At 38.1% G+C, this 16,713-nt stretch overlaps 2 protein-coding genes across 6 annotated transcripts in view; one reads left to right on the top strand and one right to left on the bottom strand.

Moving 5' to 3' along the window:
• The window catches only part of LOC131157511 (COP1-interacting protein 7-like), a 46,649-nt gene extending 36,653 nt beyond the window's left edge, over window positions 1–9,996 (top strand). For 2 of the 5 annotated variants that reach the window (XM_058111723.1, XM_058111725.1), the window contains one exon: window positions 9,580–9,996. In XM_058111723.1, the coding sequence (XP_057967706.1) occupies window positions 9,580–9,620 (41 nt within the window). In that variant the 3' untranslated portion in view covers window positions 9,621–9,996. Of the gene's footprint in view, window positions 1–6,182; window positions 6,753–7,024; window positions 7,421–9,579 lie in introns of those variants that run through there. The other 3 variants (XM_058111722.1, XM_058111724.1, XM_058111720.1) reach the window with 2 other exon arrangements.
• A 594-nt stretch (window positions 9,997–10,590) lies between these two features.
• LOC131158488 (gibberellin 3-beta-dioxygenase 1) lies at window positions 10,591–12,346 on the bottom strand. The gene is made up of 2 exons (XM_058113356.1): window positions 11,810–12,346; window positions 10,591–11,230 (listed from the first exon to the last, which is right to left on the bottom strand). The coding sequence occupies exons 1-2, from the start codon at window positions 12,298–12,300 to the stop codon at window positions 10,591–10,593; spliced, it is 1,131 nt and encodes a 376-aa protein (XP_057969339.1). The 5' UTR covers window positions 12,301–12,346.
• Between the last annotated feature and the right edge of the window lie 4,367 nt (window positions 12,347–16,713).

Below are 16,713 nucleotides of genomic sequence, written 5' to 3'. Positions count from 1 at the left end.
ATTCCAACCCTCCTTTTTTCATAGCGGGTTCTTTCTTGTCTCTGATGAAGTTTTCTTCTTTCAAGAAAAATGAGTTTTAATGCTGCTGGAGTTGTCAAATTTCTCAATGTCCTATGATAAAACAAACATAGCTCTGATCTCATTTGTTAGGGCCAGAAGTCTAGTGATTGAGAGTTAAGTAAGTAATGAAAGAGAAGGGCAAAAATAGGTACAAGATTTATGTTGTTCTGTTAGGAGAATTTACTATTGGGGAAGAGTCAAAATATAAGGGCATCTAAAATATCATGTTTTGTCACCATCTAGAAAGACCCAAAGAGAACGCATATATGCATGCCTTCAAATTTAACTTTCCCTCAAATAAAGGGAGGCAAATTAACTCTCTCTCAAATTAGGGAGACAATTAATTTTCCATGTTAATTTTTTCTTTATTGTTTTTTTCTCCTTTCTTTAAATGATCCTCTATTTATGACAGATAAATCATCTCTGTGAATAAGAGGAAAAACCCTCTATTTATTGCAAAAAACTCCTTTCATTGAGTGAGAAAAATCCTTTATTTATTACAAATAGCTCCTCCTTTTGGATGAAGGATTTATTGTGAAAATGGGTGCATTGATCAAGCATGGCTGCATGAGAGAAAAAGAATATGGAATCCTTCACATGGGGCTGGACCATCAGGAAATCAATATTGTTGTTGAGGATCTTGTTAGTTGTCATCAAATGGTCATTCCCCTTAATTTATTGGTGCACAAGATAATGCTTACATCCAATTTGTCAATGAAAGGAATATCTTGGAAGGACGGCTGAAAATTGCATGTAGTAGTATGTTCTTCTTTTGATTCTTCAACAACAATTAAACATGAAATGGCATTGTGATTATTACCATTTCGTTTTGTTACTAAATTTTTGGAGATTTGAACACATGAGACATTCATTCTAAGATATGAATAGGAGTTGTAAATAAATTTAGAAGTAATATCTTGCCAATAGAAACATTAGGTGCCATTTGGAATCACTACTTACTGTAAAAATGCACACTTGTGTGAAAAAAAAGTATTGTACTTGTGCAAAACAAGTACTTATTGCAAGAAAGTACTTTTCAAAAATCCCTTTGTTTTTTTGTGAGGAAAAAAATAAGTACTTCCCAAGAAGCAAATTGGGATTTTTTTTGGCCACTTATAAGTGGAGACTGTACATAGATGGTGGCATAATTGGTGTAAATTAAATAATTTGTGGGCATGATGGTAATTATATCTTTTCTCTCTATCACGTAACCACTATTGTCTTTATCCCTCTCTTGCTCTGTTTGCCCCTGTGCACAATGCCTTTGCCTTCATCGTGATTTCGCCTCTATACTTGTTTGTCTTACACAACCTCTACCTTGTTGTGTTGCCTTGCCTCCTCCACCATCTCCTTCACCTTGATTTAAGATGTGAAAAATAGAGATTTGTGGACGCCTTCACCTTCACAGTTAACACCTTTCATGTGACTTCCTCCTCCACCGTCACCTTTGTCACTCCACCTCTCACCACTTCCTCCACCATTACCTTTGCCTCGATCTAGAATTGAAATACAGATCAGCGGACGGTCCTTACAGTTGCCCCCTCATAGCACCTCCTCCTCTGTGGCCTCAATGTGCTGTTGTCTCCTCCACCATTGCCATCCTCCTCTAAAATTTAAACTTATTTTTATTGTAATAATTCATCATATTTTCGAATTAATAATAAAATAGTCATTGTTAAGTGTTAACTAACATTATTAATTAAAAATATTAACATTTTTAACTGATGAAAATGTTAATTTAAGTAATAATAATATTATTAACATAAATTAATAATTATTTTATATATTATGTAATATAATATATAAATTATATTAAATAATTATAATAATATTATTATATGATAATACTTGTTAATTGAAAGTGTTAGTTTATTTAATAATGCTATTACAGACTTAATTTTATTATCATATATCATTTTGTTATATGTAATACTATATTAACTATATGTTGAGATAATAATATTATAATTATAGTAAATTCATACAACACTTATAATAAAAGTAAGCATTGTATCTTTGGAATGCACTTATCTCTCTGGTGGGGGAAGAGTGGGGGTGGCTTTTCGGAAAGGTGAGAGACATGCTTTTAGTTAATTTTAGGGGATTCAGAATGAATATGAATGGCGAAGCTCTATCGTGTGAGGTTGTTTTTGCCATCCTTTGGACCTTGTGGATAGAGAGGAATGCTAAGATTTCAAAAAGTGATCAACTTGTCCAGGACATTTGTGGGCTAGCAACTTTCCTCTATGCACACCTTTGGTTTCTTTAGGGGCCTCACCTTGCTAGAGATTGGAAGTCCGCATTCTTGTCATGAAATTTTTAATGTGCTTTGCTTTTTCTCATTTTGGTATTTTCCTCACCGTTTAAGTTTTTCTTCTGCTTTTCTAGCTAGGTTGCAAGAACTCCTTGTCCTCTTAAGTCATGTACTCTGATTTTCAGATTTAATAATAAAGTCTTCTTTTGTATCCAAAAAAAAAAAAACAAAAAAAAAAAGCATCCAAACACCACTTTTTCATAAGTGAACTGAATGATCCTTCACTGTAATGCACTTTTCATGTTTCCTATCCTTGTTTTTTTTTTTTTTCTTTTCTTTATGTGAATAATACTACCCCCCCCCCCCCCGAGATGGCAAATGAAGTCTTCCTGCGGTTCCGTCCACAAAGCCACCCTGAGATAGCACCAATCTCCTTGCAGTCCTGTCCATGTGAATCAACAAACCAAGACCCTTCTTGACCGTACCCAACACATTCATGTCAAAACCTTTCAACAAAATTCTCAATTGATAAGCCTCAGTCAAAGCCTTTCCCAACCAATAACATGTCATTCACACACAACAGATACATCACTTCTCTGCATTCTAACACCCTCTTCCACACTGAAAACCTTACCAACTCACACACCTGGGTTTTATGCAATACCTTCATTTCCTCTATCATGACTCTTATCCATCTATTTTTCCTTTTTGCCATGCATTGTAACTTGAAAAATAGTAGGAATCTTGCTGCTGGTAGTAATGAATACATAAAACACCAGAATGCCAAATTTATACCCTAGTGGTGATATGATAGTGCACATGGACCCACCGTGATTTTGTTGGTCTCCTGAGTTGAAACTCTCTGCAATATGAATAATGTCAACTCTACCTTGAATCTGTAGCTCCACTTGCATCACATGCCCATTTAAACCGTGATATTGTTGACCAGGGATAGAACTCTCCGCATCTCTGCCCTGAGTATTTAACTCCACCTGAATTACATGTAAGCTACTGCTGCAGTTTTTTGACATTTGTTTCTCTTCCTTTACCCAAGTACGTTGCCTCATGACTTTTTCACCAAAAGTCATGTCCTTTATCACCCCTTTGCTTGCCACAAAATCATCCAGCTTCCACCTACCTTTCTTATATCTCATAAAGATGTACTGTTTAGACATAATACTAAGCCTAGATCCTTCATCATTAGAATAGTGCACCCGTGGACATCCACTCACAACCGAGTAGTCTATCACAAAATCTGCTCACAATTCACATGCAACTCTTCCATTTAAGCGATACCTTTGGCGATCGGTCACACAAGAAACGCGCCATACTCACTGATTTTACCGAGTACATTGCAAGCTCGGCATATAACCTGCCCTGCTCACAAAACTCTTTGAATGAAACCAACGTACTCAGTCTCAATGACTGACCTGAGGATCTCTCTCCTGGTATGGTTCTCCACCTCAACCACAAGTTAAAATCTAGGAAACTCATCAGGCTTGTGTCACATGAGATAAACCAAGATCTTTTGTGATACACCCACGAAAAAAATATGTTTGCCTCGTGATGCTATCCTCACTAGTCCCCAAACATCTGAATACATGTAGTCACCCATATGTCATAACTGCATGTCACAAAATATTTGACTCAGATTCTACAGCTTTAGCTCCACCTACAATCGTAACACCATGCAGTTCATAGATATTTCCTGCTACCTTTTCTCCTTTCATCACTATTGAGTCACCTTCACACACTTTCATTTCTCCACTTTCAGATTTGTAACTATACCCGTTACAGTCTAAAGTGCCCAATGAAACTACATTCTTCCTTAGACTCGTTACATGCCTTATATCACATATGGTTCTTACAACACCATCATATATTTTGATTTTGACATTTCCAATACCAAGTATTTTGCATGAAATATCATTTCCCATCAAAACACAACCAACATTAACTGATCTGTAGGTGTTGAACCATTTTCTAGGATAAGAGCATCCGGTATATAGGATCCAAGAATCATCCATGAGGCACTCAGAACTCGATGATGAAACATAGCATATCCCCATCACTGCATTCTGAATCTTTCTCCACTACACTTGCAAATTTTGATGAACCCTTAGAGCGGCTTTTTAGCTTTTGCCAAAATGATCCCAGAGAATCCTAATCCATGACGTGATACAACATGTCATCAGTCAAAACAAAGTCGGATGGTTGATACTGCCGTTGCCTCCAATTCATTCCAAGTCGCTTTATACATGCTATTCGGTTGAATTCTGTATAAAACCTTCATCATGCCTTGCTGCCCCAAAAGATTCTTCACCCTTCTCAACCACAAACCGAAATTCTCGGTTCCATTAAATTTGTCAACGTCAAATTTCGTAGACAAAGATGCAAAGGCCATTTCAACAATGCTTTGATACCAATTGTTGTGCAAAAATCCTAAAAAATGCACAACGGAATATATAATTGTGTAAACGGATGAAACAAAACAATGCAGCAATCTAATGGTGAATACAAAACAATTTCACAGCCACAACAATATAAAGAAAGCAATAACAAGAACAATGACACCAATAATTACGTGGTTCGACAATGTCTACATCCACGGGAGCAAACGGAAATAATTCACTATCTCATTGTCCAAATTACATGAATAGTACATGAACTCTCTCCAGAATACTCTCAACCACACTTGGCACCCTTGGCGCACAAAAGGCACAAAAGCACACCATATACAACGTATTATATGTATATATAAGCCTCCTTAGAAGTTTCCCTCTGAAACCCAATCAAAATAACGTCCAAATATTCAAAATTCAAAAAAATTGCGCAGGTTGTTCCGAGCCTAACCGTTGACAGTTTTAGGAAAATCGTCGACGGTTTCAAACAGAATAGAAATCCTGCCCTGTTGCACTGCTGCACTTTGATTTTCTTCATGCTTTTCCTTGGAATGTGAGACACAATTCACAACAGGACGCATGCTATATGGGTCCCTTTTTTCTTTTTTTTGAGTATTATTCTTATAATGAATGGGACCCACATTGCACGTGTCACACATCTAAACAAGAGGCACATGAACATGTGGAGGGGCAGTCAATTTCTATAATTTCTCCAAAACTTGATTCCACTGATATGATCCCACCCCTTATTTGGCAAGCGCATACCCTTTTTGGGCAGTTGGGGTTGGGCACAGTGTGTTTGGATTGTGAGTTGTGAGGGAGGGTGAGGATTCAAACCCAATCCATTGGCCTGGGACTGAGGCAGCATTCAGCATCCTGACTTCTGGACTGCCTAATCCCTGTTTGAATTCTTGGCGGTATTGTTGCACTGCCACAACTAGCAAACAAAGAGCTGCAACTTCCAAACAAAAATCGCAAACTGGATCAGAGTTTGTTAATTGCAATCAAGTTATCATGGTTTGTCTACTACTCCAGTAGTCCACGCAGCGTAGCTGAATCTCTCATTTGTGCCCATGCTGTTGCTTGCTGGATGCTTTTCTCAGTATATTCTGCACTACTCCAAAAAGGATCTAAACTAATTTAAGTATTTCTATTTTTTTCTATGGGAAAGTAAGTATTTCTAATGAATTCTGGAGAAATTCCATGTTATCAACAGAGTCCTAAAAACATATGTAGAATGCTCCAAGATCTCTGAGTTGTGCTACTAGGCTGAATCATGACTATCAGTTGTACTTCACATGGATGTGTTTCATTCTAGACTATGGTGCAGTGTTAGCAGTCCTTGACTGATCCAAGGGCTTTCTTCCTTGAAGCCCTCTAATATGCTCTTCTGACTCTTTCCCTTCTTGAGGAGGGGATATTTTCTGCATGTTACATTGACACATCTATTGTGATAAATTGAGCAGGCATTTATTTACATGCATACATGGCTCGTATGCATGCACATAAATCAGCAAACATTCTGGAAGGGAGATCAGCAGAACTTGATTACACTGATTTACATCCATATTTTATTTGGCAAGCCCATGCTACTCCTATGGCAGGTTGGGGGTGGGCATGGTTTGTCTGGATTGCAAGCAGTGTGGGAGGGTTAGGATTCAAACCCAGGCCAATGGTCTGGGACTGGGGCAGCATTCAGCACCCTGACTTCTGGGATGCCTCTCAGTCCTCATTGATTTGGTAATTGACGACTTGTAGAGTACAAATCTCCATTGGATGTATTAGGTGCATTATTTGACTCCATTGAATCCCTGGTGGTATTGGTTCACCCCACCACACTATCAAACAAAAAACTGCAACTTCCAAACAAAAACAATAAACTGGATGAGATTTTGCAATTACATTCAAGTTATCCTGGTTTGTGCGCTATCCAGCACTCCACATGGTCTAGCTGAATCTCTCATTTGTGCCCATGCTGTTGCCTGTTGAATGTTTTTTCATATATTGTAAACTATTCAAAAATGTTTTAGGCTAAAGATTCCTAGAATTTTCCTTTGGGAATTGAGGAATTTCTAGCAAGAATCTGGAGAAATTCCATGGCATCAACACTCTTGAGGACATATTTAAAATGCTCCAAACTCTTCAAGTTGTGTCACTGGCCAGAATCATGACCATCATTTGTACTTAACATGGACGCATCATATTCTAGACATGCTGTGCAATGTTACCACAGTTCATGACGGATGAGAGTGCTTTCTTCCTTGAAGCTCTTAAATATGCTCTGCTGAGTACTCTTTCCCATCTCCAGGAGGGGCATCCACTGCATGTCACATTGACCGAGCCATTGTGATATATATATTTGTTCATCTCGTGTATCTCTCAAGGCATGGGACTCATGTAGTTGCTGTAAAATCAAGAAATGGTTCCGCCGGATATTTAATGCTTCTTTGCGCTCTGGGTTCTTTCCAGAAATTTTAATTAATCATGTGGTGGCTGTACAACCAAGACGTGGTTCCACTGGATGCCTAATGCTTCTCTGCGCTCTTACCTTATTTTCATGAATACTAATCATGTTGCGGTTGTAAAACCAGTTAGTGGTTCCACTGGATATTTAATGCTTCTCTGCTGTCTTAAGTTCTTTCCAGGAATATTAATCATATTGGGGCTGTAAAACTAAGAAATGGTTCCACTGGATACTTGCTTCTCTGCTGTCTAAATTCCTTCCATGAGCTAGCAAGCATTGCTTGGCAACACTTAAAGTAGGTTTGGTGTATGAGCTGCGTGAGTGTAGAAAACCTCCTAGCCCGTGACCCAGTACATCGGGCAGGTAAACTAATAAAACGATTCTGCTTTGTACAACACCTATGGATGTGAAACCATGAGACAGTTGCACCGGATACTTATTAGTGTTGCATACTTGGGAAACTTACAAGTTCCCTATTAAGTGCTTGGGTGGGGAAATTACTAAGAATGTCACTGGCCAAAATTTTGTGCGTTAGACAGGAAGAACCGCTGACCTTTTCATTCTGCCTTTTGGTTTAGCTCATATGCATTTCTGCGCCTGCACGGCATGTAAGTGGAGAGCATGAGTTTTAGTGGCACAATTTCAAGGACTTTGGACAATTTTAGCCTTTTAGGTGTAAATGGGATATTAATCATTTGAAAAGATAGAAAATTATTGAGGGAATCTATTCTGAAGTGTGGATTTTTGGTTTTCCAATATATAAGGTACGGAGAAGAATAAAGGGTAGTTTGGGCACTAGAACCTAGTACACTGTTATGGATATTTAATCAACTAACATAGCAGCAAATCAAGTTTTATTAACCAACTAAAAGTGGGATCTAACAAAGAGATTCCCATTCATAAAATACTCTACTTTAATTTGGTTCAAGTTGAAGTCAAATTGATTATGAAATATTAAAGATGGATTTGACTTAAAATGACTCTGATATGTGATGACATCAAAGTTTTACTTTTTAGTTAAATATAAAAGCATGCTACAGCATGTATGAAAACAGTGAATGATAAAATTTTAATGCTTTGGCTTCTTAAAACAATCAAGTATATGCTGTGAATGTGCAATTTTTTTTTTTGATAACAAAAAGTCTATTGAAGACGGAAAGAGTACAGGAGATGGAGAACGGGATATCGTTTGAAGAAGCAAAAATTAATTTCTATACTGCTTCCTATCCCTCAGAATATCGGACGGTGGTAATCCCCAATCCCCAAATCTCTCGAGAATGTTCCTGTAAGGAAGCGAAATAACTTTTTCCAAAGAAAAATTAGAGAAGTCTTTAGATTCTTCAAAATTCTGGCGGTGCTCATGAGCCTTAGAATCCAAAAAAAGGCATTTGCAGTATTAGTACATATAACCTTCCCATTCTATATTTTTAAGAGTGAAAGTCTCACGAACCAAAAAAAAAAAACATGCAAAGAAAGAAAAATATTAGCCTTGGTCTCATTTGACTCGCAGCACAACAAAAAAAACATCTAGACTGAGGCTCTTATAACTCCTCATCTCCGCCAAGCCATTCGTATTCCTCTTGTTGATAACTAGAGTTAAGGGGAACATGCTAAGCAATTTTCAAACTAAATAAATTTCAAAATTGTGAATACAGTAGTTATAAGCTGTTGCAAATATGGAAGAGCTACATTGTTGGTATTTTAAGAAATAAGAAATAAGCTAGACAAAAGAAAGAGACCCAATAGGTCTTTCCTTCCTATAATGATAATCAGTCAGTTCAAGCCGGATTGAAAACTGCAAGCTGCTCCAGTGGATGTCAGAATTTACTAGTACTCATTTCCTATACATGTTGAGCTTTTTCCGGTCCTCACCAGTGGCCAGGTTTTAGCCTAGAGTTACCTTTCGGCCGTAGTTTGCTGTTGCTTTCCTTATTGCGAGCTGGGCTGCTGATGCAATGTCCCAATTTTCTTCATGAAAATTAGTTCGAGGAACATGCCAAGATGAAGGGCATTTGAATCCACGCTTTGATTCAGAAGCACCTGCAGCATGAATTTGTGCAGTGGGGCCATTCTAGCTTGATGGACTGAATCTCTCTCTTCTGCCAAAAAGAGGAAGAACCTACATCCTATTACACATGCTGCAAGTTAAATGTCAGCTGTCTCTGGCGTTGAAAGCTAGGAACCATGCTATGAGGCAGTACAGTGTGCATGAACATGGTTGCTTTTTAATTCAAACCTTCTTTTGTTTCATTGTCTGTTGATTGTGGAAATTTTGCTGTAACTAGGATCAACCGACCTTATGTATGTTTTACTATTAATTTACTCCATTTGTTTTTTTTTTTTTCCTTGCCTTCTCTTCTTTTAATTTATTTTTTATTGCTGGGCATCACTATTTTTAGGGATAAAGTTTATTGATCTGGGGAAAAGAAGGGCATCTTGAAATTCTTTGAGTGCGGCTTAGCTGCTGGAGTTCACAGGAAAATTATTAGAAACAGAACAACCAAAAAACAGAAACAACCCTTGCTAAGTTGCAGGTTGGCTGGGCAATGTAAAGTCCACGTGATTGCAGAGATGGTATCATCCTCAACTCCCAGTGCCTTCACCACGCATTTGAATGACTGACAGCCCTGCTTGTGTAATAATTCAAAAATCCCATGGTAATTCCCGAGAGAGAGAGAGAGAGAGAGAGAGAAGGAATCAGGTTGATGGGGACAATCAGCATCACCACCTCATGTTCTTAAATTGAAATCCTTCTCTCATGCTGTAAGGAATTATTGGAACAGCTTTTTTATTAAAAAAATATGGCTTTTGCGTAAGTTTAGATCTTGAAATGATGATTTAACCACTTTAATCTTGGTCACTGTGGCATGCATAGGTGGGAGGATCTTTTTTCATATCTGGCAAAAAGATGTCGGCTTATCTGTCTTTCAATTCCTTTACTTCAATATTGGAGTGGGTATTTCTCTCTCTCTCTCTCTCTCTCTCTCTCTCTCTCTCTCTCTCTCATAAGCTCAGACACAAAAGACACAACAGGGAATTGTCTGGCCTGGTCTTGGGTCATAGTCCTGTTCCTCTTTTATACTACTTATCCTATCCACCCTTTTCCTGAGAACTAACCTAATTCGTCACCCCTCCTAATTTCCATTCTGAATTCCTTTCCTTTGCACACGGAAATTACAATCTATTTGCTCGCATTTCTCGTGAAATAGGAGTGTATTTGGTTAATTATAACCATTAATTACTACTACAGAGATGATATTTTACATTTTTATTATTCTAACATAAGATCGTTACTGCAATTTTTAATAGCACAAGACAGAACCCCTTTTCCTTCTCCCAAAATTCCCCACAAAAATCCTCTTTGGTGGGAGCCTCACAAAATTGATTTCCGTTCCGCTACAGTGTTCCTCTCAGCCACCCTTTTTCGAGTGTTTTATTTCTTTCATTTCCGTTTCTGTGGAATCGTTTCCAGATTTGACAAGGCGAACCGACGAAAGGGCCTTGTTGAAAAGCCTGGCCTTGAGGCCGAGGTACTCACTCCAATACACGGCTCGGTATAGAGGCGGATCGCTCGGACCCACCATTCTCCTGTGGGGTTCGATTTTAGCAGCGGTCGGGGGCCCGTATAGGTATGCGAAGGAGAGGCGTTGCTGGGTCCGGTTCACCACCGCCCGGTGAAGAACGCTCGGGTATGACCCGTTCGAGATTATGTGGAGGAGGTCTCCCACATTGACAACAAGTGCACCGGGCACGGGTGGAACTGCGGCCCACCCGGTTCCCTCCCTGAAGACCTGTAACCCGCTGATGCGGTTTTGATAAAGGATGGTGAGGAGGGTGGAGTCGGTGTGGGCAGCGAGGCCCATGGCCCGCTCCGGCTCGGGGCAAGCCGGGTAGCAATTCAGTTGCAGGGCCGCAGACGCCCCCTTGAAGTCTCGTTTTGGACCGGCCCATTTGACGTCGTGTTTGGTAATTCCCAAAGCACCCAGCATTAGCCATAATAGCCTCGCCGCAAGTTGATTCATCTTTTCATCGTACTCTTCCACCGCTTCACTGCATAAATACAAAATGCACAGAAGGGGGAGGAACAAATTAGAATCGCCCTTTAGAAGATAATTTTATGAAGCCGAAAAGGAGAAAAATACAGATTAAAGAACTACTATTATTATAATTTTAGACAAATAAGAGCAAGTGGATTGATCTTTAGGTGTTGTGACTGCAGATTATCCCTGTGGGTCCATTCCTTTGATGCTGATGTTTTCTAGTTGCATTAAGGGAGTGGCTTTTGTGTTTAGACACCTAATGGTGCTTTCACCACAAAAAAAAGAAGAAGAAAATAAATAATAAAATTAATTAACATAGACCCTCCGAAATTAATCTGTGTTCAAATTAATTAGTACGAAATTAATTAATTTCATTTATAATTTTATATCATTATGTTTTGTCCATCACAAGTCCATCCTCCCATGCAAATGAAATGTAGGGTCCTCAAATTTTTAGGTTGGAGTTTCGAGCTGGAGGATGTTAGACAGCAAAAGAGAGAGAGAGAGTAAATTTTCATGATACTAAAAGTGAAAATATGAATAAATAAAAGATGGGATCACTGCACGTGCACGAGCACGTGTTGAGTACCAAAACTTGGAGAAATCCCTATGCCGAGGCCAAAGTTGGCGAGCATGTTGGAGCGGGGATCCGACGATGGTGAAGCCTTCGTACCACATTTGTTTGGAGAAGAAGGAGGAAATCCGGGCGAGGCCGTAGCCGGTGGCGGAGTCAGGGGCACGCGCAGCCTTCATCTTCTGCTCCAACGGCAGCGAGAAGAGGTCGACGCCAGCGGCCTCCATCTCGTCGAAGAGCGATGAAGGGACGCCGTGATTGGTGACTTGGAAGACGCCCCAAGTCCTGCATGCATGGCCCAGCAGCTCAAGGGCGTTAGCCGCCGCCAGATCAATTATTGGGAGCAGCCCAGGTTCGGTGCAGCTCCGACCGTTGACGGAGGGGTGCCCGTCGCCGGCGTTCCAGGCGTGCGAATCGGGCAGCTGTATTACCGAACCCAAGTCCACCACCTCGTGGGTGAGGCGGAGAGGGTGGGCTTTGTAGGCATCTGAGAGTCGTGAAGGCATTTGAGAGAGAGAGAGAGAGAGAGAGTAGGAGCGGCGGTGGTATTGAGATGCGTGATGAGACAAATTAACGTAGGAGGAAGAGGAGGAGACGGGGGATGGTATATATAGGGATGATGGTGTGACGGGGAGTGGGGGAGATTGTGTTTCCTGAATATTTGAGTGGTATTGGGGAGAGTGCTGAGGGCGGAAAGGGACAAGAAGTGATAGGCAGGGCTAAGATAACATAACTGAAAAATTGAAATTACTATTTTGACCTCCTACTATAAGATGGCAGATTAAGGACTGAAGGGCCAATTTCGAACGTTAAGAAATAAATACAAAAGAAAGTAAATTAAGGAATGAAGAGGAATATCAGATGTTAAGCACTAAATAAACAAGAAAACAAATTTAAGGAATGAAGAACGTTTTCTTTAAATTATCCGAAAGCAAATGTATCAAATGGTAAGTACCAAATAAATAACTAGAAAAGTAAATTAAGAGGAATAAGGGTGATTATCAAATATTAAGTACTAAATAAATAAAAAAGCAAATTAAAGGTTGAGCGGCTCTCTCTTTAAATAAACAAAAAATCAAATTAGGGAATGTCTCTCTCTGCCTCTCTCTCTCTCTCTCTCTCTCTCTCTCTCCCTCTCTCTCTCTCTCTCCCTCTCTCTCTCTCTCTCTCTCTATCTCCATGTGCCCTTGTCTTGTCCTCAAGCAGAAAAGCATCCATATCAACAGAAAACCCCTTGGGCAACTTGGTCCTAATCCCACTTCACAACAGGACAACCCGCCCACTCTTCCAAGTGCCTTGTAAATGCCTGAATCGCCCCTTCGAAATTGGTGAATATAATACATTCTGTGATATCATGTGGTGCATGCAGGCTAGCTAGCTAGAGGTGCAAGTGCAACTCAATTGTGAAAGGGTGCATGCACGACCGCATGCAGCTTAACCAGGGTATGGGTGCAGAGTTGGTGATGCTGGTTAGAGTAATTTTCGGGAGATGTTAATTTGGGTGGTGGAAAATTAGATTATATATAGACTTGATTCCTATTGCTATTAATCGAATCGATGGGATTTAAGGGATTCCATTTCGGCAGCCTTATGTCGGCAGATTTGGAAGGAGAAGAATTCCATAATTTTTTAAAGCAAAGTTTCCGCAACCCAAGCTGTTTGCTGAAAGGCACTGAGCAATCTCTCTGTGTGGAGCAGACGGCAGTCAGATTTCTCTGCAGATTAGGAGGAATTTGTCCCCAAGTTGCCTTATTTGGGATAGTACTGTCACAGCTCCATTTTAAATTTGTTTGGACCCTCTTTCTCCTAGATTTCCTTCATTTTCTTAGCTTTCTGGTTGCAGTTTTCGCTCTTCCTGGTTCTGCCTTGTAATGCTTCTTGGTTGCCTTCGAGCTCCTGGTTTGATCGGCCTGTTTCAATGAACTTAATCCCTTCTTAAAATCGAATCGATGGTATATGTTCTTAATTGAAAAATCGTAATCTTTGCTATTCAAATGTTAACCTTAATTAAATAATTTTTTATTTAATTATTCTTACTACCCACCTAATTAACTAGTAATTTATGAAATATTAAATTAAATCTAAGTGTATAACTGTTAAGTTTGGTCTGCATTGTTGGTATATTTCAAACGAGAGTTGACCCAATTGTCACGTTGGATGCAGCAAAGAGAGCACCTAATTAATTTTTCTCTAAGTTAAGGTATCAATGCCGTCTACACACCCGTCCTATCAAAAGATATCTAATTAGTTTAAATTTATTTTAAAGCTTAATGAGTCAAAATTTAAGACTCTTTCATGTTAATTTGTATCAACTCTTTAATATTGAATAGTTCTGCCATTAAATTGACTAATTTTGAGTTCCATGATTCGTTTTAGATGTTTGTATACGAGAGAAAGATAATGTTGTAACAATATATAGATAAAAACAGTTCAATCATGCACATGAAAAGGGAAAACACATATCTAAAGTAAGTAATTCAATGAATAAAAGTAAAATAAAAAGTGTGATAATTGAGTTTTAGATGAAATATAGGTACCTTTGATCGGATAAAATCCGTCTACAAGAAAAAACTTATAAATCATCAATTCTTAAATTAAGAAATGACGTGAACATAAGATTTAAGCACTCAACCAATTGTTTGGATTCCTAAATTAAGAAATGGCATGAACAAATGATTCAAGCACTTCACCAAACTTAAGAGTTAAATATCTAAATGGCAATCCTAATCAACCAAAAAAGTAAAAAGAAAGAAAGAGAAAGATAAAATATAACAAATCAATCTAAAAGCATAGCGACAGTAAGAGAGGTGTGGAGCGACACGAAAAATGAGATTTACAATATGCATCATTTGCCAAATGCTCCTTGTTGGTAAACAAATTGACCAACTTCAAGATCAATACAAGTCTAAGAATCACTTGATTTATTTAATTTTTTTTTTTTTTGAGGTAATTGTTGGTCGGGGGGGGGGGGGAGCGAGAGATCAAGGTATCCTCCACTTGGTTTTTCGTTTTTTTTTTTTCTTCATCTTTTTCCCTCTAGGTATAAGGATCGTTATCTAGGAAGTAATTAAATTTCTCTTAACTGGAGGAGTGTTAATATGTTGATGCCAAAAATCATGTCTTAATCTTTGTAGTGACAAATTGTGCTAATCATCTGCAAGAAATAATTTAGGAGACTTTTCGAGGACCTTATCCAATACTCAAATTAGTGTTATGGTATATACAACTATATAAATTTTTAAATTATTATAAAATATTCTCGCTTTAACTAAGATCCCTCTTTTTATAAGTAGGTCTTTATCCAAGTTTTCATGCCTCGTGCTTTTAACTTGAAGGAGAATATAAGACTTTAGAAGTTAAATCTCTTCCGTTTTTTTTTTTTTTTTCGTTGTATCCTTTAATAAGAATAACACTTCACCATATATATTTGTCAAAATTTTGTACATACAAAATTTATTGGCAATATTTAATTTAGCATGAGTTTATCTGTAGTTTCATAGAAAGTTGAGAAATTGTTATTATTGTATATTAAATTAAAGCTATGTCAAAAGAATGACTCTTGAAAGAAGACATAAGTGATAACAACAGCAAAAATGGATGGTTTATATTAATCTATTACGAAAAGAAGAAACTGAAGACATGATAAAAAGATTAATCTAAGATATGATAGATAAAAGAGACGAAAAGAAAAAAAGAAAAAGAACAGACAAAGTATGATAATATGTTGAATCAAATGGAGAGAGAGAGAGAGAGAGAGAGAGAGAGAGAGAGAGAGAGAGAGGAGGCAATAAATGAATAGGAAAAGAATGGGGGGGGGGGGGGGACAAAATGGATGAAATGAGAGACGAGAGAGAGAGAGGAATTGAACAAAAAGTAACCAAACAAGTGGGAGTAGAGCTGAGAAGGATTTAGTGAATATTAAATTTATCGATTGAACTGAGAAGTTTGATTGACTAAATTGGTTCAGCTAAAATTTAAATTTCAATAAGTTTAGTTTGGTGTTCTGTGATTAGTTTGGTTTAAGAGATATATTTTTTTTTTAGTTAAAATTAGATATGGTAAAGAAAAAAATGAACCATTGACTCACAAATGAGGTGTCTTTTGTGGAGCTGAAAGTACTTTTTTCTATAAATATTTTTTTTAAAAGATATTTTATTAGAAAATAATTATTCTTCTAAAAAAATGAGTTTGAAAATTAATTCTTAAAATAAGTACTTTATTTAAGTGTAAATCAAATACTACTTGTTGACATATGTACTTATAAAAAGTATTTATTATTTTTTTTATGTTAACTTGTCTAAGAGCAAAGTAGAAAAGAAAAAAAAAATTAAAGGAAGATATGAGAGAGTCTTGCTCAACATAATGACATATATTACATTGGGAACATTACTTACACTAGTGGCATTTATGTCAACTATATTAGATTTGTAAATTTCTCATTATGGAAAAAAAAAGGAAGAAAAAAACCCTGTAACCATTCGACATAGCATATAGTACTTTAGAATTTCTAGTTTTGCATTGATAACACGATTTAAAAAGGGCTATCAAAGTGTAAGGGTCTTAGTAAAAAATCCCCAAGGGTTCTACTGACTGACCTCGTGGTGTGGCCCACTAACTAAGCTTTTTAAGGTCTCTTAGTGACCGACCTGGTGGTGGAGCCCACCAATCGAGCTCCTTAAAGCTTCTTGTTGTGGTTGTGTGGCTCAAATTCTGAGTGGAATGCATATACCGGGGAAAGTACTGTGAAGTGAGGGACCAAGAGAGAGATACAAGGTGCAGCTATGAAGGCAAATCGTTGATGGTTTGCGGTGTAACCGTCGACGGTTTCAGGCAGTAGCTGTGAGGTGTTTGTTTTTGTTCCAAACCGTCGACAATTTCAGTTGGCGCAAGTAACGGATTTTCAAATCCAAGATCAGTAG

This window comes from Malania oleifera, chromosome 6 (genome assembly GCF_029873635.1).
Source record: "Malania oleifera isolate guangnan ecotype guangnan chromosome 6, ASM2987363v1, whole genome shotgun sequence".
NCBI lineage: Eukaryota > Viridiplantae > Streptophyta > Magnoliopsida > Santalales > Ximeniaceae > Malania > Malania oleifera.
Note: the sequence above shows the minus strand (reverse complement) of the source record. Positions and strands in the feature narration are given on the sequence as shown.

What these genes read in the sequence shown, in the direction of transcription:
- LOC131158488 (XM_058113356.1), bottom strand. Translation starts at nt 12,300, where the DNA reads ATGCCTTCACGACTCTCAGATGCCTACAAAGCCCACCCTCTCCGCCTC. An exon ending in AGGGATTTCTCCAAGTTTTG is followed by an intron (nt 11,231 to 11,809) that starts GTACTCAACACG and finishes GTATTTATGCAG; the next exon opens with TGAAGCGGTGGAAGAGTACG.